Source organism: Acanthopagrus latus, chromosome 23 (assembly GCF_904848185.1).
Source record: "Acanthopagrus latus isolate v.2019 chromosome 23, fAcaLat1.1, whole genome shotgun sequence".
NCBI classification, from domain to species: Eukaryota; Metazoa; Chordata; class Actinopteri; order Spariformes; family Sparidae; genus Acanthopagrus; species Acanthopagrus latus.
This window is the reverse complement of record NC_051061.1, coordinates 6,965,921-6,987,454: the sequence shown is the minus strand read 5'-3', so window position 1 is coordinate 6,987,454 and position 21,534 is coordinate 6,965,921. Positions and strand designations below refer to the sequence as shown.

General features: G+C 44.7%; 1 protein-coding gene across 2 annotated transcripts in view; it reads left to right on the top strand.

Annotated features, from left to right (window-relative positions):
• The first annotated feature begins 845 nt into the window (after positions 1–845).
• The window catches only part of tnrc18 (trinucleotide repeat containing 18), a 45,943-nt gene continuing 25,254 nt past the window's right edge, over positions 846–21,534 (top strand). Inside the window, exons 1-5 of one of the 2 annotated variants that reach the window (XM_037089715.1) lie at positions 846–1,035; positions 2,738–3,081; positions 14,990–15,130; positions 18,525–18,629; positions 19,061–20,896. In XM_037089715.1, coding sequence (XP_036945610.1) covers positions 2,874–3,081; positions 14,990–15,130; positions 18,525–18,629; positions 19,061–20,896 — 2,290 coding nt within the window. In that variant the 5' untranslated portion in view covers positions 846–1,035; positions 2,738–2,873. Of the gene's footprint in view, positions 1,043–2,737; positions 3,082–14,989; positions 15,131–18,524; positions 18,630–19,060; positions 20,897–21,534 lie in introns of both variants that reach the window. The other variant, XM_037089716.1, reaches the window with a different exon arrangement.

Below are 21,534 nucleotides of genomic sequence, written 5' to 3'. Positions count from 1 at the left end.
CAAACTGACCTTAAAGGACAACGGGGTTCCTCTGAGAAAAGTTTGTTTATTCAGTAAAGGGAAAAAAATAATATTTCTGAGTTTGTATTATTACCCCATCAACATTGTAAATAATAAAATTCTTCTTCAAATCTACATAGTGCCCCTTTAAGCCTTTGGCTCGTTTCCCCACTCCCTTTCTTCCTCTAACCATAAATAAACCCCAGAGAATTGGCCTGACTTGTTTGTCAATGAAGGGGAGGGACATCCACATTATGGATGCCCCAAAATAATTAGAATTAAGTGGGAGACTGCTATCTTAAGTTCTGATTTTCATGTTGGTGTTTGGAAGAGGTCTTGGGTTGTAATGGACAAAAATACTTACTGGAAAAGGTAATTATCTGCTGTTTCCCTGGAAGGAAAAGTAAACTGAAGTCCACAGTTCATTGGAAGCGAGTGCAATATATTTAAGGGTTATGACGCCCCCTTACTTTCTGCTTCCCAGTCTTCGAGCGCCCATTACTGGCATGGAAATAGGTGGAGTGGGGGGTTGGAGGTCGCCTTAAAACTGGCCCCACCACCACCAGCAGCAGCAGCAGCAGCAGCACCATCCCTACTAAAAACAGAAACCCACCGCTTGTTTTGATCACTCAGTCTTGAAGGGAGAGGGGACCTTGAAACGGCTCAACCTCCTTGCTCCATAATTGGTTTTATAGTGCTGGCGAGCGGCCAGGGTGTTTTTTTTTTTTTATTACGCTGGGAATTTTGATCGACATTGCGTGCAGCCAATAAGACAGCGGCTGTGAGAAACGTAAAGGGCGGGGCTAAGGGTTGGGTGGTAGTGAGGGGGTATGGGCGGAGCTTGCAAAACAATGCTGTGTTTCATTGCTGAGGAGCTTACGGACGCGTCAGGGGCTGTCTCCCCCCTCGGCTGATCCCCCAGTTTACCTTCGGACGAGCCTGTAATGGACTACTCTAGTTCTCCCAGCAACCTGGACGGATTTTGAGAAACGTTTGCATTTTTAGCTCCTTCCCCCCCAGACTTTCCACATTCAAGTAAGCGGTGGGCATGTTGTTTTTTTTTCCGTTCCTGTCTTAGTTTGTCCTTCCAGCCGAAGTGTCAGACTTCATGGTGTTTTAAAACATATTTTAGCTTGTAAATGCGAGTGAAAAGGGCGCGGAGGTTCTTGCGTGCGACATTTTGGATTTTTTCCGGGGCTACCGTCGGTGTGAGCGGGGCGACTTTTCGGAGACATTTCCGCCGAGAAAGTTTTGCGTGTGTCGTTTAGTGGAACCGTGAAAAGTTTGAAACGTGGCTGAAACGCCGTGCTGCTCCGCTGCCGCGCCGCATGGATCACAACGGGAAAGCACACGGTCTCCCCCAGCTTCCCAGTTTGTTTCAGAGAGCTGGGGGGCTACATTTGTGTCTGCTGAATTTTTCTGAAGTGTAAAAAAAACAAAAAAGAAAAAAAAAAGAAGAGGGTTTATTGTGATTTGTGAACGAGCCATTCTTCAGATCCCGCCCGCCTGGGTATCACGAGTCATTGCTGTAATGTGTTCGCTTGCAGCCTTTGAAGGTTAACTCGACTTTCGGCTTGTTTTAAAATTCAAATTCATCAACTTGGTGTTAAACTGCTGTTCTTATCGGGCAAATGCTACAAAAAATAAAGACATTTGGTTTCCATTAGATAAATTATATCCTTGTTTTGATAAAGTCGCGATCGCTTGTTGTTCTCCTTAAAGTAACTTTTATTCTATTTTTCAGTTGTTTTTTTTAACATCACACAAATACCCATCTGCGAAGGTTGTCTGTTGTCATCTATTTTTCCCAAAATGATTAAAATCGATCCTCTTTTAACAGATTCAAGTCGCTGTGCTCGGATCGTTACCGATATAAACAGAGTATCCGTCGATTTATGATGAAAAACACAGCGATTTATATTAAATGCCAGATCACATTTGGTCCAGGTGGTAAACCGTCGACAAGCTGGACATTTAAAGAGGTTTTTAGTTTCCAAACACCGGACTGAAGTGTTTACGGGCTGGGTCTTGATTTCTTTTCGTGGGCAGCACCCATGTCCCTGAAGTAGCCCGGGACTAAATTCGCATCTGTGGGCAACAAAACACCGCTAACCCCGCTGATTAATGATGCAGGCTTTTGGAGCCTTATTTATTTTTAACCCGTTTGAAATTTATATTTGATGCGCCTCCAGTATTTATGGTGTATTGGTTTACAGGGCGACTCGGCCCATTGCCTACATTGCTGGTTTACGGTTTTGGGAAAACAGCTGTCTAATCGGAAAAAAAGGTGGAATAGGTGTTTAAAATTTGACGGTATGTGTTTCCATCGCGGGATCGCGGCTTGTTTTCATGGCCGGGGCAGAGCAGCTGGCCGCCCCTCTCCTGGTTGTGTTTCCCTGGGAAGCGGAGCCCCGGAGCGGCTGCCTGCTCGCCGTGCAGTGGGGGTGGAGTACTGCTGGTCTCAAAACCATTACAGCATAATATTGTAGATATAAGTTAAAGCTGCGTAGAGAGCTACACTTAGGATACACCGGGAGCAACTCATATGATCCTCACGTCGACCAGCTAATATTCACCGTTTAGTTTTGAAGTGGTTTTGCAAACTGCGTCATTGCACGTATGGACCGCCTGGTCGCTGGAAAACAGGAGAAATCTGAAAACTAGCACTTCCAAACACTTTGCTCAGTCTGCCCTTAGATTGTATATCAAGCGATTTGTTTCTTGTTGTATTTTATAGGTCAGCAGGATGGCTGAAAAGGAGCCCGAATCGCCTGGAAAACTAAAGACATTATTATAGCCAGAACTGGCTTTTTCGGAATAGGGGGCCTATCCGAACGGACTATTTCTTTTCACAACTTTCCCTTCTGTGGATAATGGATGGCAGAGATTTTGGACCTCCCCGATCCGTCCACGTACCACCTCCGCTGTTGGCGGGGCTCGCAATGGAGTCTCACCGGCTCGGAGCAGCAGCAGCAGCCGGGAGGATCCCTCCCTCGCCCGGTCACTTGGGCTCGAGTCATCCGCCGCCTCTCCACTCCGGAAAATTCTTGCCATCGGCCATTAACCTACATCCACACCACAGTAAGTACATGATGTCAGACTGTGGAAATGCTGTAACATGTCTGCCTGAAAGGCACAGCCCCTAAAACGATATAATATTAACTTGAAGTAACGCTGCGCAAAAATGCGCACAGTTTGTGGCTCCCGTGGCAGCATGTGCGGTCATCGCTAGGATGTCGCTACGGTGTTCTGGGAGAAATGAACCCAGATGTAGATTTCTGAGGAGGAGTGGCTGCTTTAAAGCCGTGACAAGTTGCAGATCTAGAAGTACGGGATCGCGTTAAGGATCCCAGCTTTTGGCGACGCATTAGCGGAAAATTACTTGGCAGTTTGCAACACACACAGCGGCGGGTGTTGTTGCAGCAGTCTGCAGGTCAGGGTGCAATGGACTTGGATTGCATGTGGACCATTACACCGTCATTCCGCTGAGAACAGATGCAGTGTGCGAGTGTCCGTGTTTGGGCAAGTGGGGGTGGTAAAGTTGTGACCTAAAAGGCATGACAGACCACTTTTTGAGGGGAATTTGCTGGGGTAATGAATGGCCGTGGTTCAGTCCCCAGCACTTGGAGTAAAAACCACTCTCCTGGAACATTCGGCAAATGGCTGATGCTGCTCTTTTTCCTGCATTTGTACAAATTCTGTTGGACATCCCCGTTGCTGCTTCAAGTACATCGGGGAGTGTGTGTGTGTGTGTGTGGGAGACAGAGAGAGAAATCATGTGTGCACGCTCAAATAAGCACATTATGGGTGGAAACTGCATGTTGTGATGCCATTCAAAAGAAGATGAACAGGCAGTGGCTCCTTAAAGCCAGCCCCCATTTGTGTTTGTTTACATTATGTAGGTGTGTATGTGAGTTTCAGTATTACCCAACTGAAACCAGTAGGTCATCTCTAGTATATGTTATTCCCCGCTGAGTTGGTGATTTTCCCTTTTTATTTTCACTGCCTGCACAGTGATGTCTGCTCCTGCTATTAGTAATCGGAGCCTTGAAATAATATTTTGCATGAGAGAAAACATGGCATGTTTGCATACAGTTTTGTGGTCAGTCAAAGGGGGAAGTTGGAGTACTGTCATCTAGGTTCAAAACCATATGTTGTGTGTAGGAAATATGGGTCTGCTGTGTCTTTTGGAAAATGGAAAGTCTGACAAACGCTCTCATCGAGTTACTTACATGCCCCTGAAGTCATGAAGCTGCAGACAGAGATACAATTACAGTTCCTCTGGTTTCTCTTTAGAGGTAAACCCCGGAGATAATAATACTCCAGTTAAGCTGCGTGCGTTTTCCCCCCTCGTCCCCCTTCATCGTCGAGCGTGGGTTCAATGCAGCACTTGTCATTTGCAGCGCACGGTACTAGAGGTCTAGTAAAAGGCAGGGCAGGGCTCTGATGAAGCGTTAATTCGACACACACCGGCAGAGCCCACACACTCTGCTCACACACGCGAATGAAGAGCTGTCAGAGATGAAATCAACTCACAGCGGGGAGTGTGAGGATGATTGATGGGTGTATGGCTGCAAAGAGATGTGCCAGGGCGCAGTTTATTGCAGCGAGTTGAGCTCATTTTGTGGCTCTGGGATAACAGGAATGTTTTCAGGTGCAGCGAACACATGTGTGGATTTACTGTAGTTTGCTAATATTATTTCTGCTGAAGAAGTGTCTTCTGCAGCAGCAGTAGTAGCATCAGTCTGTGTATTCCAGTTGGGATGATGTCTCCTCCTGTGGCTCTGCAAACGAGCAAAAAATGAGTATGGTGTGTGTGTGTGTGTGCGCAGACTTGATTGTGTGGAACAACTTGATGTGTAGCCAGAGGGGGGTTTCAGAAGTGGAATTGACCCAGCCACAGTTCCAGCCCCAGATTGGCTGTTTAAACACTCCTTTAAAAACGGGATACATTTTATTCTGCCCACACACTGACCTTCTCCATGCCTGACTCTCATCTCCCCTACACACTCACTCTCTGCAGCCTCCACCCACTAAAAACACACCACTGTACGATGCAGGTCATTTAACTTTTACGGCACTCCTCCATATCAAATCCCCACGCATCACTTTAACCAAACCCAACTGAGATCCTAGTCCCGTGCTCATAATAACACCACACAGCCCCTGTTACACGATAATTACCTGCTAATTGCAAATGTGCACATTGTTCCTGTTTAATTGCAATAAACAGCATGAACCCAGAGCTCAAGGAGTGTGCAATCAGAGGAGACAAGGTCGAACTGCTACTGTTTTTTGTTTACACGTGTTTCACGGAATTGGAGATTTGTTGTTTTTGGCTGACCTCGTGGCTGTTTATAGCTGCCAAACACACACTTATTTCCCATGAGACTCCTGTATTTTAGTTCAGTTTTAATGGGATTTTCACCTGACTTAATGGAGCAGAGTGTATGTTCACGACTAAAGGTTGGTGTGTGTGTGTGTGTGCGCGCGCGTGCACGTGCACAGCTCAACATTTGTTTTAGCCGCACTGTGAGGCTGCAAATCGTTTGTTGATATTTGCGCACTCCATCATTGCAAAAAAAGGGAGCTTCTGTCAAGAAATCCAGCAGTACCTGCCCCTCCTCATCCACACAGGTTAGATCTAAACAGGATGAGGTCTTATAGTTATAGCTGTTTATAGATGTAAAATGGCTGTAAATGGTCCTCTGTCTACTGGAGGTCTGCCGGATCCTCCACCACCAGATTGAGGCCATCTGTCCTCTTCCCTCCCTCCCTCGCATCCGAGAGCAGCAGAGGTAGGACCTGCTGGAGTGTGACTGCACAGAGGGGACGAGGCCGGTAGAGCTGCAACTATTGGTTGTTCCAAAGATTAACTGTTACTGTTTGTTATTAACCATTTTGATGACAATCAATTATTGTATGTCCCTTTTTTCATGCAAAAATGTCAAACATTTGCTGGTTTTGACTTCCCAAATGCGAGGATTTGCAGCTTTGTGTTTAGGATTTTGGCAGTTGGTTGAACAAAAGAAGCGGTTTGAAGCCGCTACTTTGGGTTCTGGGAAATTGTGGTGGAGCATGATATTTATTGGACTAATTCATTACTGGTGTGATATTGGAAGTGCTTATCCACATCAGTGAAATTCAAGCTGGTAAATGCCCCCAATAATGCAAAACCAAGATGCTTTATTGACTAAACAAGTGCAGCATTTACCCCCTCTGATACAGTAGCTGGCTGTTGGTTGCTGATACACCAAAACCGCAGATTCGTATCCTTAAAATTAAAATGATCTGTTATCTTATTGGTATTGACTATCAAATGGGGGAAATTATCTGTATTACTGACCAAAAATATCTAACATGCATCCTCTTTTTTGTTTGAAATAATTGTTATGGTTGGCGTGGCGGGAGATTATTTTATTGTGAAGGGTGTATCAAGAATCAAATTATGTACATGGTTGTGCAGGGAAAGATTTCTTTCCATTTGAGCAACATGTTTAATGTCAAGTGCTCTTTTGCCCTCCATTCCTCTGAGATCATGTGGCGATCGGACAGCGCAACTAATGTGTCTCTGAGTTTTAACCAGTTGATCACTGTATTCTTCTTCCAAACGAACAGAACATGTTGCTGCAGCTGTGGCAACATAAAGCCCATCACCTCCTGAGTACCTGCGGGCATTGAGAGCAGTAGAAATTGTAGATGCATGCACAAACTGGGTGTAGGTTGAATCTCTGCTGTGTTATATCCGTGGCTATTGTTGTAGATGATCGCTTCAACTGTATGGAATGACCTTACGGGAGTACAGTACAATCCAGTTTGGAACAAATGCTTGTTTAATGAGGCGAAAAATGTCGTTCAGGGCGGCGTCCCTTTTCTGTTCAACTTAAGGGATAACACGCCTGAACCAGCAACTTTTCTGCTCTTTTGTCCCTTTCTCTCTCTCTCACACACGCACTTTGATACACTTTTCAGCACTCACTAGGGAGAAGAAACCGATAGGAGTGAGACGCAGAGGCAAATGTAGGTGTTGTCGCGCACGCAGAGAAGGGAAATCAATAGATGGAGATGGAAGCGGCTCAAGACAAATGGAAACGGCAAACTAAATGTGCGCAATCCCTAAGGTGGAAAGCAGTGTTTTGTTTTCAGGGGATAAGAGCTGATGCTGGTGTTTGTGTGTGACCGAGAGACAGGGTGTAGATGAGAGGATTGAGGTCTTGTGTATGGGAATGGGAGCATGTGATTGTGCTTAGTGCCGTTAGAGACGGGGTTTCCCCCCTGGGACTCTCTGCAGAGAGAAGGGAAGAGATTTATCCTGACCACAACACATTCAAGCACGCTTAGATACATGTGGAGGCCCTTCATATGTTCCCTTTTTCAGTCTTGCTCTCATAGACTCACGCACGCATACACACACACGTGCACACACACACACACACACACACACACACACAGGGCTGTAAGTGTTAATCAAGCAGCATGCTATTCAGGTCAGAGTCATGTCAGCTGATACCAATTTGTCTTCCACTCCACTTGCCTAGTGTGTCTGTGTATGTTAAAATTAATGTGATGAGTGTGTGTTTATATGTATTCAAGACACAGACCCCTACTCCTATGTGTGTATGTGTGGGTGTAAGAAGATATGCCTCAGCTCGGACACATCCCCTCTCAGATTAATTGAATCCTTCAGGAGAGAAAACAGGCTCCTTAAGAGAAAGCACAAGGCACTGCTGCCCTGCCACAATAAACCTGTCAGAGGTAGACAAAGTGCACAGACACACACGCACACAAATATATATAACGCACACACACACAGCTGTCAAACATAAGAGTGATAGGCTTGTGTGTGTGTGTGAGAAAACGAGCATGCTGTGGCATGTTGAAAATACCCAAAGCATTAGCTAAGTGGCCCTCTCTGCCAGAACCCTCCCTTAAACTCAAACAACACACAAAGGTCACACACCGTGTTCTGTCTGTCTGTTTGGCGGCATGTTGAGTCTCTTACGTGTCCCATTAAATAAGGTTCATCATACTCCTCCAGGCACACTTACAACTCCAAATATGTAGTGACATGATGTGAGAAGTCAGATTTAACTGTGTTACACCTGAAATTTATTTTAAAGCCTTCTAAGATTGGATTCTTTTGCATCTAAAACTGAACGAGGAGCAGACTCACGGTGTCATTTCAGTTTTTTTTTTTATCTACACGAGGATGCTGGTGTGTCATCTCAACATCCTGATAACATTCATCCCAGATCAGACTGTTTCCTGTCAGTCAGCACCTCAGTAGTCTGATGTTCAAGCCACTTATTAGTTTAAGATGCATGTTCCACCAAAAGGCGGACCCACCCTGTGCTGCAGGCATAGATGTAGTTATCACTTCTGTGTGTGTGTGTGTGTGTGTGTGTGTGTGTGTGTGTGTGTGTCGCTGTATCCATGTTACCATGCAACTGTGCATTCCATTCGGGCCGTGTGTGACACGTCTGTTGTGAGCACATTTCCATTTGCTGGTATGGAGGAGTGTGTCAAAATAACACCTGCCGTCTTCACAGGAGTGCACCAGCATGGTACTGCGAGGTTCAAGCACACGTGAAGCAAGTTTAGCAGGTTTCTGAGAGCTGCAAGAACAAAACTAACTTTGTGACTTTTCTGTCCTTTTAGTTTGGAGTGAAGTCAGCATTGTGTGGTGGACTGCTCTTCTGTTTACCTTGTTTCAGCAAAGATGGCTGAATTTGCTCAAGTTGCTTCGGTTTCACTGTCTCGGTGTCATGTCTGAAGGTTACCTGATGATGAGTAAATGGTCATTTGGCCTCTTAGGCCACAGAGATACTTGTTTTTTAACCATGTATTTGCATAGACAGTGTGCATATTGCATCATGCCGATGCATTGTATTAATATTTGAGGATGTGCACATTTGTTGTCAACATATGTGAAGTCTGTCACTTTTCATTTTAATAAAGAAACAAATCCAAGGCTCGACAGTAATGGTTACCAGGTTGTCATAGGAAACTATTTTTAGGTAGTATATAAAACGGTATTAAAAATTGGGACAGTAAAACGAGCATCCCAGGATAACATCTGTTAGATTACTGATATCTAGATATTGCTCTAACAATCGAAACCGGAACCAAACATCACTGTAAAATAGCAGATAAATCAGAAACGAAGACCTTTTAAACAATACTATGATGTCACATTTTCATTATTAAGCAGACCTGTAAACTGCACGGCATCTCAATTACTCAACATACAAGGTGATTGAAGAACATATATTTTCAGTCATTTTTGTTGACCAAAAGCTGGTACCTTATCTCCAGCCTGGCAACCAGTTTGTCAAAGTTCCCTGAAAAAAGATCTGATTTCCTTTACGCCTTGATTGTGTAATCTCCTCATCAACAAACTGAAGTAAGTCAAGACACGTCAGATTTTAACACATCCTCCCATGGTTTTGCAAAGTTTGACGTGTCGTAAGGTGAATTTGTCAGAGACATTTTCAAGTGAAGTTAAAAAAAAATGTTTGCTCAACTGCAGGCACGTAAACAAAACTGTTTCCTCTCAACACTCCAGAACACAGGACGAACCAGACATGCACATTTTGAAATCATTAACTGACACACACGTTTAACCACATGCTCTCAGCCTGAACCAACACTTACACACACAGACAGATATGTGTTTCCAGACGTGCATGCCAAATCCTGCACATCCATTGCCCGTGTGTGTGTGTGTTTCTGCTTACCCGTCAGGATTAATGGTTACCAGTGTGCTGGTTTGCTGTGGCAGAGACAGACAGTGCAGCAGAGTTTTACTGTGTGAATGTTTTTTCTTTTTTTTTCTTGCAGGGAATAAAAACCAGAGATCAATAGAGATTTCTCCCCCTAAGCAACTCTGCTCTGAGTGCCACTGATGGATAACAGATGGGTTCATGGAGTGTGTGTGTGTGTGTGTGTGTGTGTGTGTGTGTGTGTTTGTGGCAGACATTTAAACCAGAGATTTTTTTCTCTTGTTTTTTGTACATGTTCCAGTATTGTTGCTTTTGGATTCTGTTGCCTTTCAGCCCATCTTAGATCGATTTGCGATATCAAGACTCTTGGTCTTGAATTTGATTTCACTGATTTTCTGTGTGTGTGTGAAAGAGAGAGAGATTTGCAGTGCCAACTCTATCAGAATTGATCTCCAGCGGGCCTTTTCCTCTCTGATATGGAGATACACTTCTTATGAGGATCTGAAAATGGAGGCTTAGAACGTGTTGGGGAGTCAGAGAGCGTGTTTCTTGGCAACTTGCTTATCCCAATATGGCAAAATAACTGTCTTGTGAAGTGGGAGCCAAAGTGTTTCTGTGTGTGTGTGTGTGTGTGTGTGTGTGTGTGTGTGTGTGTGTGTGTTGGGGGGGAGAGCGGGAAGGCGTTGTGAAGGGAGAGGGAGGAAGGAAGGAAGGAAAGGGCTGAGAGAAAGAGAGAGCGAGGTAATGAAAGCGTAATTCCACAACATTTAAAGAAACATTTCCCTCTCAGCTACCATTTGGATGTTGTTTCTGGAACGAGGAGTGCAAATGTTTTCCCTCGCCCCAGCCCTCCCTCTTCTTCTTCCCTCGGACTGTTCAGGAAGGGGAAAAGGGAATTGGGGATTGTATTTTTTTTTCCTGATCACTGGCACGAAGCGTAACTATGGACTGCATGTAGCTGTGTGTGTGTGTTTGTGTGTGCGCGCGCATGTGTGGGTAAAAAGGGCCTGTAGGCTGCTGTGATGCTAAGATTGATCCATACTCTAGTGAGGCTTCTGTGCCTCTTGACGTGTGTGTGTGTGTGTGTGCGTGCGTGTGTGTATGTTTGTGTGTGTTAGTTAGAAAGACCCTGGTGTTTGGCCTGAAGGAATGGAAAGTGCTGACATCCTTCCAGGACCTCAGCATCCTTGACAGGTGGTGTGTGTGTGTGTGTGTGTGTGTGTGTGTGTGTGTGTGTGTGTGTGTGTGTGTGTGTGTTTGTCAAGGGGGTATGTCTGGGATTTTTGCTCCACACACAGACACCAGGTAACAATTCGAACATGGATTTTAGGTGAGGATAATTTGTTAGAACAACATTTCTTAGCAATGTTCATTCTTCATTAAGTTGGTTTATCCCGCACGACATTTTAGTAACAATGTCTAAATCAGTTTTACAGTAACCAAATATCAGTGTCAAAAAGTGAGTACACTTTAAAAACAGGAAATATAAAGGCAGTTTAACTGTCAGCAAATGTAATGGGTTATAATTTGTATTTTTTGTTAAGATGCAAAGATGGTTCTAGGATCCCAAATCATCTCCTGTATAGTGTCACTCTGCTCGCCAACATCATTTTATGAAAAAAAAAATATAATAAGGGATCCTACATATTGAGGATAATTTCTACCTCACAAAAAAGAGCACTGCATAAACATGAGTGTATGTTGTTTTTGTTTTTTGTTTTAAATGTGTTTTAAAGCCAGTTTTCTTGTTCTCTTGTTACTCAAGCACTAGATTAATTGTCTTCACATGGAAGTGAGGAAGCAGGTAATCCAGCATTATTGCGTGTAGCTCTCTTGGACTGATATCACCCTCCGACCTACAGCCATGGCAGCGGCAAACCCAACATCTCCTGCTGCTGATAAGAAGAGATAGAATAGAACTTTTAATAATCCAGAAATACATTCTTGTGTCAGAGATCGCTCCATAAGAAATTCCAGTACAACCAGTAACAACCAGCAGGTTCCCAGGGTCAGTCACACACTTGGCAGAGTTTCTATAAGAATGAAGTATAAAGCCTAAATGAAAAAGTAACAGTGCTTGATGGAATGACAATAAAAGTAAGAAGTTAAGTGCAAGAGGAAATTAAACATGAACTAAAATAGAAAAGGATATTATTGGCAGTGATATTGACAGGTAGTTATTTAAGTTATATTGCACCTTATGATTTAGTGCAATAGTGCTCATGATGTAAAACATTATTGTATATGATAATATTGGAAGTAGTATCCCACATGTTGTATAAGTACACATAATATTGGTATTATTTTCATGAGTGTCAGTTCACATTAACTGGCAGCAAACTGAGTAACCTTTTATTTGTAATCACTGGAGCTGACAAGACAATGGTCACTTTCGGTATTTTCTGCTAGTGAATCAGTTTTGATTTTTCTTGGTAGAAACGGAACAAGAAAAGTTGGTGCATTGAGCAGTCGGATGGAAAACCACTTGCACTATGTGCTGAGTGAATTTAGATTGTGACCGCTCGTGACATGATGGGGGGAAAAAAAGACAAATTATTGACTGAATGTATCATTAAAACCGCATGACTGTGTTTGGCTGCACTGTAAACAGATACACCAGCCACTCCTTTACTGTAAGTCTGTCCATAGTAGCTGCTCAACGCACGTTTGCTGTACTGTTAAAGCACACTTGGTTTTATCACCACTGGTTGAAACTTTAAAATGTAAAAGAATATTCTCAGACTCTGAAGAATTCAATCCCACAAAGTGTGTGTGTGTGTGTGTGATCATTAATTATAAATGGGACTATAAGTTGTCTCTTAGGGAGGTGAAACCCTGCATTGTGTGGCTCTTCAGCGCTCCACACAGGACGGGATGTGTGTGTGTTTTCCAGCAGAGTTAATGTACTGAGACTAACTGAGGGTTAATCACAGGCTGTGTGTACATGTGGCTAGTTGTTCATGTTGCATGTCTGTATGTTCCCAGCAATTGGTGTGACAGTATGGATTCATACATGCACGTTCGTGTGTGTTTTGCACATATGTGTATCTCTGACGTGTATTTGTTGGCGCATGTTTGAAGCTCCACCAGTGTCTCTGACTCAAAGGCCATTCACTGCAAACCCACACACAACTGTTTGCACATGTCAGTGGTTATACAGTGGTGCAGTGCAGCCACTTCAGCTATGCACACAGAGGACCCCCCTCCCGTACACACACACACGTAGCACACACATACACACACACACACACGGAGAGACTTGAAGAGATCTGTGTGATCAGGCTGGGTGTGGAAACATCCACCTACACAGTAATTTTTAGAGCAGAAGAAAAAGGCACACCACTGCATCTGTGTGTGTGTGTGTGTGTACACAGTTTGTGATTAATTAGAAAGCTGCATTTGCTATTGATTTAAAATGTGCTCTGTGTGTGTGTGTGTGTGTGTGTGTGTGTGTGTGTGTGTGTAGGCGCTGACGGACTGCGGTTTTAATGTACTGATTTAGATGCAGGGGGAAACTCAGCGAGCACAGCATGTCTCTGAGATTCCCACAGGACTAATACAGAAACGCACACACACTCAGTCCCTTCCCCCTCACCCGTACACAGAGAGCACCCTTTCCCCTACACACATGGTTAGTTTTATCAGGGTAATGGCTGTGCGGTGCGTTCAGTAATGGGCTGGGTGGGGGCAAACCTCAGCTAAACATGAAACCTCTCCCAGCTCTTATGGAGGTTGTGATTGGAAGAGGCAGTGATGGTTCAAAGGTTCAAAGTTTACCAATGGTTAGATAGCACACATGCAGGGAGTGGAGTCTAATAAAAACAATCGATAGCGGCATCATTTCGAGATATGAACTGTTTTAAGAGGGATTACTCAGTCCATGTTTCCGCGAAGGAGCTGGTTTTAATGGTGACATCAACATGCTTTGAACAGAGTACACACACATCACTGTCCACACACTGGATTGTTGGTTCAAATTGATTAAAACTAAGTGATGGTGGTCAGTTTTCATTTGTTGAAGCAAACATTATTAGGTTCAGTGTGATTCTTTGGATCAGCGGTTATGATTTTATCACATAAAAAAAATGTTAGTGTCAACCAACCATTAAGAATGTGTCTCAGTGCGTTTTCTGCCTTTGAAGGATCGACAGTATGTAGAACAGTAAGTTTTGTAAACATTAAGAAAAGTATAGCTGAAATGATGCAACAGTTATATGACAGAAAACTTACTCCTGGTAAAAATTCGCACACACGTTCAGGTTTAATCTTCTCAATTGAGAAGATTTTTTGCTTCTTTGTTAGCATGCATGACATGCAATATATCGGTGTCATCGAAATTATAACCCATAAAAATTGCAGATAATAGCAAGCCAATATGAAGTCATTTTATTCATGACAGCTTTTAACAAGTGCAAAACATGAGAATTACGTCCACTAACTAAAGACTTTATATTTAATGGATATTAAACCAACTTACTGTTTAAACTGGCAGTGAAAAAACTTAGTGGCTTAGTGTCTCGTATATCTAATCTAATAGATTTGTTTTATTGCAGGAAAAAATAAAGTGTCAGAGCCCGAAGTGATGTCATCAAGTTGTGCCCAAACCCACACACGCTTTATCTACTATCATAATGACAAAGAAAAGCAGCACATCCTAACATTTAAGAAGCTGGAACCAGAAAATGTTTTAATTGGTATGACTGAAATTATGAACCGTTTTTAAAAATAATTTTCTCTGAATCAACTTATTGATGAAAACATTGTTGCAGCTCTAGATCAACAGATAAACAAATGAAATCCCTGAACAGGGAAGGATCTGATTATGTGTATCTATCGAGAGAGCATACTTGCTGATCTGATCCAATCCAACTGTGCACGAGTCCCTTAATGCTTTGTCCAATCAGTGCCTCCCAGAAGAGCGAGTAGCCTCATGACTTCCCCTCTTCGTTCTTTCCTACTGTGACAACTGTGGTTTTTAGTCAGTGGTTACATTAACTGTCCTTTTCTTCTGTGTACAGTCTGTCTGTGGTCTGTCTCATGGAAACGGAGTGCATGGTGGCTCAGTAATAATGTGATTACAACAGACTGTTTCAGCATAGAACCATCAGCATGTATCGATTGCGCACAACACATGCACATGCACACGCGCACACACACACACACACACAGTGGACAGTGACAGCATATACAGTTTAAATCAATAGTGTTTGTCGAGTTTGGTTCTCTTGGGTATGAGGGTGACTGACGGCCTTCGTTCTTCCTCCCAGGTGATGCCTTCCCGGCAGGCTCCAGTCCCTTCCTATCAGGTTATCCCGGCCCCTCCCCCTTGACCTCTGACCCGGCGTACAGATCGGCCAATCCCAGTGGTCTCCAGATGGCTCAGCTGTGGGCATCACATGCTCATGAAGGTAAATCACCATTCTCCTCGACAACACTTGCATTTCTTTTGCTTTCTCCTCCTGTTTCTCTCCTCTTTTCTGTCTCGGTGCATAATTCAGATTCTGGAAGACACAGGCGACATCGTATTCTCATGACATTTGTCACAGTGAGCTCCTGTCCAAAGCCCAGGAGGCTCGTTCCTCTCTGTTTCATTGCTTACACCAGTGGGATCCTGTTCCATTTCTGTCTCTCTGCTGGTGGCTGTGCTCCCGGCTCTGTCCTATATGCGTCTCGTTTCCTCCGTCCTCCACCTGTCTCTTACTTTTGCCTGTCATGCGTTACTGTAATCTATCTTCCTCCCTCTTGTTCTTTTTTTGAGCTTCCTGTCCAGCATGCACTTTGTCTCTGTCTGTGTCTCTCACCTGCCCTACTTTTCCACAACATCTCTCTCCTGACCTATCTTATGAACACAGTTTTAGACACACACAGGTGTGCGTGTGTGTATATATAGTATGTGTGTGTGTGTGTGGTTTTTTTTTTTTTTTTTCGTCCTTTCCTTGGACCTCTCTGTACTCTTCTTAAGGTCTGTTCAGTAAGTGATTGAATCTCTGTTTCCTCTTCATTCCCTCCTGTCCTTTTGTGTCCTGTTATCAAATCTCGCTGGAGTAGAAGGTCAGATGGGAGGAAACGTATCCCGCAGTGCATTTTGTCAAGGTAAAGGGAGAAGGACAAACAGATTCTATTTAGGATTCATTTAAAAGCTGATCGCATCGTCTGTGTGACACAGATCTTGTTCAGTGCTTTTCCAAACACGGCAAATCAGATTGTGTGCGATTCCGGCACGTGATTGCACCTATGATTATCTGCAATAGTCTGAGTAGTAACTTCTGATGGTTCCCCGACAACCACTCAGAGAGCCATAAAACTATAAAAAGGATTAAACAAACATGATATAATGTGTGAAGAGGTGACCTTTTGGAAGTGCTGATATGTGCACTTTACTTTCAGAGCCAGGCTAGCTTGTTTTTACAGATGTTTTCTACTAATCGCAGGCTTCCATATATTTCGTATATAGGTACTCGTGTTTAAGGAGTATCTATATACAAATATATGGAAGCCTGCAATTCAAATTAAACTATATGCATGCCTTCTTCCTGTGAACCCCCTGTGTGTGTGACAGCAAACCAGATCCTACACAGGAATGGCGGACTCCGCCACCAGCAATCACAGCTGTTAAATTGAGAGCTAATTACAGACTGTAAAAACATTTAGTGGCTATTGTAGAAAAATGCTAAACATGAATAGTCCAAAAACAGGCATTTTGCAATTCTGAAGGGTTGCACCTTTTAAATTATACATTTAAATACACAAGCTGATGTCTTACCCACCAGCTCTGAGCGTCAGCCCAGCCAAGACACATCCTGTTTGACTTTAAATTCAGCCGAAGCAGGAAGGATAAAGGATGGATGGACTTTGGATGCTTGACTTACTGCAGCCTCAATTCAGGCTAAACTGTATCTGAAGTTAAAGAAGCTCAAACTTCCTGCTGGCTGAAGGCGCAACAGAATCCACTTTCACTGATATGAATAGAAATCTTCACAGCCTAAAAACGGTTCTTAATACCTGGTGGCTGGATCTAATAGCAGCTAAAGTTACTAAAGCTGGAGACGTTTTTGGGCGGCAGCCTTTGGATATGCCTGGGATTCACCATGGCTGCACAGGAACCCTGAATCAAAGCTGTGGTAGATCAAGGTTAGCTGTTAGCCGTGGTTAGAGGACGCTTTGCAAGAAACCTATCCCGCATGCCTTTACACCCGTCACATCGTTCTTCTTATATTTCTGTCTCCTTGCGCCTTCCTCTAACCACTGACGCCCCCCACCTCCCGCCTCCTCTGGCTTCTCCAATTCTGCCTCTCAAAAAACAGAGACTGAGACAGATTTATACTTGGGCTATGCTCCCCGGCACTCTGTGCTGGAATGGGTGCGGTGTCTTTGATTTTCCTTGGAATGGCCAGAGTGTGTGGGAACAAGGAATGTCTCACCCTCTCTCTGGGTGGGCACAGGTCTTTCTTTTATTACATGTGGCTTGACGCAATGACACCGGCCAGCATTGGGGTTGCACCCAGCTCAGGCCTGACACAGAAATCCAAAGCATTACACCAGGCACAAGGCTTTGTCTATATTAAGATCTGGTCTCTAAGAGCAGCAGCTGGCTGTCAGGCAGACTCTCAGCCAGCATCAACCTCAAGCTGACCTCATGAACAAAACTAACTGTTGCAGGTGATATGGGGTCGACTGGTACCGCCAGTGTGCAAAGTTTAGTATGATTTCAAAGCGGTCCGATCTGGTTTACATGTGCTCACATCTGTTGACTTGTCTGAGTTGGAGCCCAGGGTACAAGTTGAATAATCTCTCAGATAATCAATCTAAAATGAATTGCCAATTTTTTGGATATCACATTCTTTCAAATCTGACTATTATTGTTTTTCCCTTGTTTTCTGTAACATAAACTTCATAACCTCAATTTGAATGTTATTATAAACTCTTGGTTCAGGGTTAGGGTTAGTGACAGGCTGTTGTTAACATTTTTGCTGACATTCTGCAGACAAAACAATTAATATACTGAGAAAATAATTTTTGGATATATCAATAAAGAAAATAATTATCATTTGCAACATGGGTCTGAATTCCCCTGTGATAATAAATCCCTCAATATAATGAAATACTTACATACAATTCAGTCGACACACCTCTAAAAATATACGTTATAACCTTCAGTTAGTTATGATCTATTGCAGGACTGAATTTTGATAAACTGACAACTGAGTATGAAAGCCCCAATTTCCCACCAGTAACCCGGGGTGACATGCATTTATTTAATAGGTGAGTTGCTTTTCTCCGTATGATGCAACAATCAGCAATCCAGCCTCATCCTCTGTTTATGGCTCTGTTCAAATGACTCAGTCACTTCAGGAGGATGTAAGTGGGGCTTCAGTGACATATTTTGTTTCATTATTAATTACTCTGTCTGTCCGTACTTGTCTCCACAAACAATTTGGTCTGTCAATCAAATGTTGGAAAAAAGTGAGAGAGAAAAATCAAAATTACCAGAGTTTATCAACACTCAAACACATTTAGTTATCATTTAATAAAAACTAGACGAAAGAAGCAAATCCTCACATTTGAGAAGCTGAAGCTTTCCGAGTAATTGCCGGTTAAATTTCTGCAGATAGCCTCATTCCTGTTGCCGATGTAAGTGCCAGTATTCTGTTTGTGGCTTGACTACTGGAGCTGCTTTTAAATCCCAGGAGTTGTTCAGGAGCTTTAAATAGAAGCCATAGTATTTGGAGGATGAGCGATTGCATAGTTTAATTTCTGTGTTAACTAGATTGTGTGACATGTTCTGTGTTTGCGTGTCTTTAGGCTACCCTCCTCTGCCGAGCAGTCTGTACTCAAGCCCCTACCTGTCTCTGGGGCACCTGGACCCACCCTCGCTCTCCCAGCACCCTCTCTACGACTCACATAAAGGTCAGTCGCTGTCACCATCCACATTCGCAGAGACAAGTGGCTGAATTAAGTGTCCACACACACACACACACTCCCACATGGGTTCATCTAGGGTTTGCTTTCATTGAGTGAGAAGTATGTTGTGGAATAGGGCCACAAATGGGCAACATTCAGCTGACAGGAGGACCAGTTTTAGTGTAATGTATAGCGCTTTTGCTCCTCCTGGATGTGATTGTTGTAGATCTATTGTCAGCTTGTGTAACTGTTACATTTTCCTGGCAAGTCGACATTTAGATATTTATTATGCTCACCTCTGCCTGCGTGCAGCAGTGCTTTGAATCTTCATCTGTTTGTGTTATGTAAAGTGTGTGTGTGTGTGTGTGGTTTTTTTTTTGTTTGTTTTTTTGTTTTCGTTTTTAGACTCACATGACATGTATTTTGTGTCTTTTTAGATGGATTTTACCTGCCAGCCTCCTTGAGCCAATTACCCCTCCATCCCCCATCTGCACCGCCGACCGCCCCATCCAGCTCCACACCCCCTCAGAGGACGTCCCGAGACGGGGGAAGAGACCGGCATTACCGGGGGGAGAGGGAGAGAGAGAGGGACAGAGAGCGAGAGCGGTCGAGAGAGGAACAGAGGCCGCACAGCGTGGTGGACCTGACACAGGACGGGAGGAGCGAGGAGGACCGCAGGGCGAGGAGTGGCGAACGAGAGAGAGAGAGGGACAGGGACACCGAGAGAGATATTTGGTCCATCCATCCTCACCACCACCAGCAAAAGTCACACTCCCAACCTTCAGCAGAGCCCAGACCCAGGCCGTCACCTCCACGGCCGTCCTTCCCTTCGGGTGGCGGTGGGAGCAGATTTCATGGAGCAGAAATGGAGAGAGGGGTTCGGGATGAAGAGGGGGCCTCTCGGCACCACCACAACCATAACTCTAACGCGAACTCGAATAACTCAAACTCTCACTCAGAAAGACACAGGAGGAGCGACGCTGCAGCCACGTCGACCGGAGGCCTCCACATCTCCTACGCCCATCCTCCTACGCTTCAGCCCTCTGCCGTTGGCCCGCCCCACCCCTCCACGCCCAGAGAGCCTAGCAGAGAGCAACGAGTCATCGCGCCGACATATGTGCCTTCTGTGGAGGTATACGAAGAGCGGGCCGGGCCCATCCAGATCGCCTCGCAAGCCCGTGACAACAAACACGGTGACAAACACAGAGACCGAGAAAGGGACAGAGACAGAGACAGGGACAGAGAGCGGGAGAGAGAGCGGGACAGAAACAGGGAGAGCTACAGGTTTCCTGAAAGGAGCCTTGAGCACCCTCGACTCTCCCAGTCTGGCGAATCAGGCAATCAACGAGAAGAAGGCTCTGTCATTTGTTCCAATGGTTCCATTGGTAAACGAGGACAGGATGCGTCTTACTCCTCCAGTCAATCAAGGTTCAGCCCAGAAACCAGGGAAATCCCTAAACACTCGCTCCGATTGGGCATAGAGCGAGGGGGGGCGGAGCCTAAGTGGAATACCATCAGCCCATTAGCCAACTATGCCACGAGTCACATGGCCGCCCTGGCGGCCCAACACGGACATACAATCTCCTCCCCCCACAGCCAGCAGACGCACACACAAATGTCCCATTCGCCTCACACGAGCCACCGGCCCAGTAACAATACACACTCCACCCACAGTCATTCCCCACAAACACACCCCTCCCAACACGGACACGGGCATGTAGTCGAGGAGGGGAGTCAGAGGCGCTACCTGGACCCATCAACACTCTACCGACCTGGAGGGTCAGGTGGTGGAGAGCGAGGCGGAGGTGCAGGTTCAGAGCCCACAGAGGTTTCAGCCATGCAGAGTCTGATTAAATACAGTGGAAACTTTGCTGCTGAGGGTCCCGGGTCCACAAGACACGCTGCGGACGGCCGAGGGCCCTTTGGGGGTCTTGGTAGCATTGTGACAGAGGCGGAAAGAGAGAGGGAGAGGGAAAAAGAGAGGGAGCGGGAAAGAGAGAGGGAAAAAGAGAGAGAGCGGGAGAGAGACAGGGAAAGGGTTTCAGTTGGATCAGGAGCTTCAGGGGCGTTGAGGGTGCCTCCTCAGCTGAAAAGGGAGCAGGAGCGGCCGGACAGCGCCCGCTCCTTTGGCCGAGAGGGGGAGGGAGAGGTGCGCCACCCTCCAGTTGGTATTGCTGTGGCTGTGGCCCGGCAGAGAGACAGTGTGAGCACCAGTAAACAGACCAGTGGACCTTCAGACTCACAAAGAACCCTGCTGCAATCAGCAATTAAAGGTAACAATCTCTTGTATGTCAGAAATTGCCAGAAAAGTCACTGAAACACTGCTATTAATGCTACATTCATGTGTTGTTTTTTCCTAACGTTCTTTTTAAATCTTTGTTTCCCTTCATGTGAATCATTTCCATTGTGTGTCATGTATGAAAAGAGCACAGTTTTATAGATGCATTTTGTTTGAACATAGGGTAGAAAGACTTGCCCAGAATCATGTGGTGACATTCACTCAATCAAAGAAGTCATTTTTATAGTTTCGGGCAAGTTAAATCAAGTGCACTTCCCTTATTGGAAACATTTTGTAATGTATTTTTGCTTTCAGCTCTCTCTGCTGTGGCTTCGCTCAGAATCACACTGCAGGGAACGTAGATCCCCTTAGTTAAATGAACCGAGAGCAAATGATTCCTCATTTCGGTTCCCATGAATAATGGAGGATTCATTTTCTTTCGGATCACAGTCATGTTTCCACAGTCCTGTTTGACTTTGAGGTGTTCATGCATGTAACGTGATTGGAATAGTAAAAACAATCCCCCCACCCACCCCTTCTCCCCAAATTACTAATTATGTCATGGGTTGTATTTTGTTGAAAGGCTCCCTTTTTGGCGAGCGTGTTGGCTCTCTGCGCCGCATAGCAATTCCT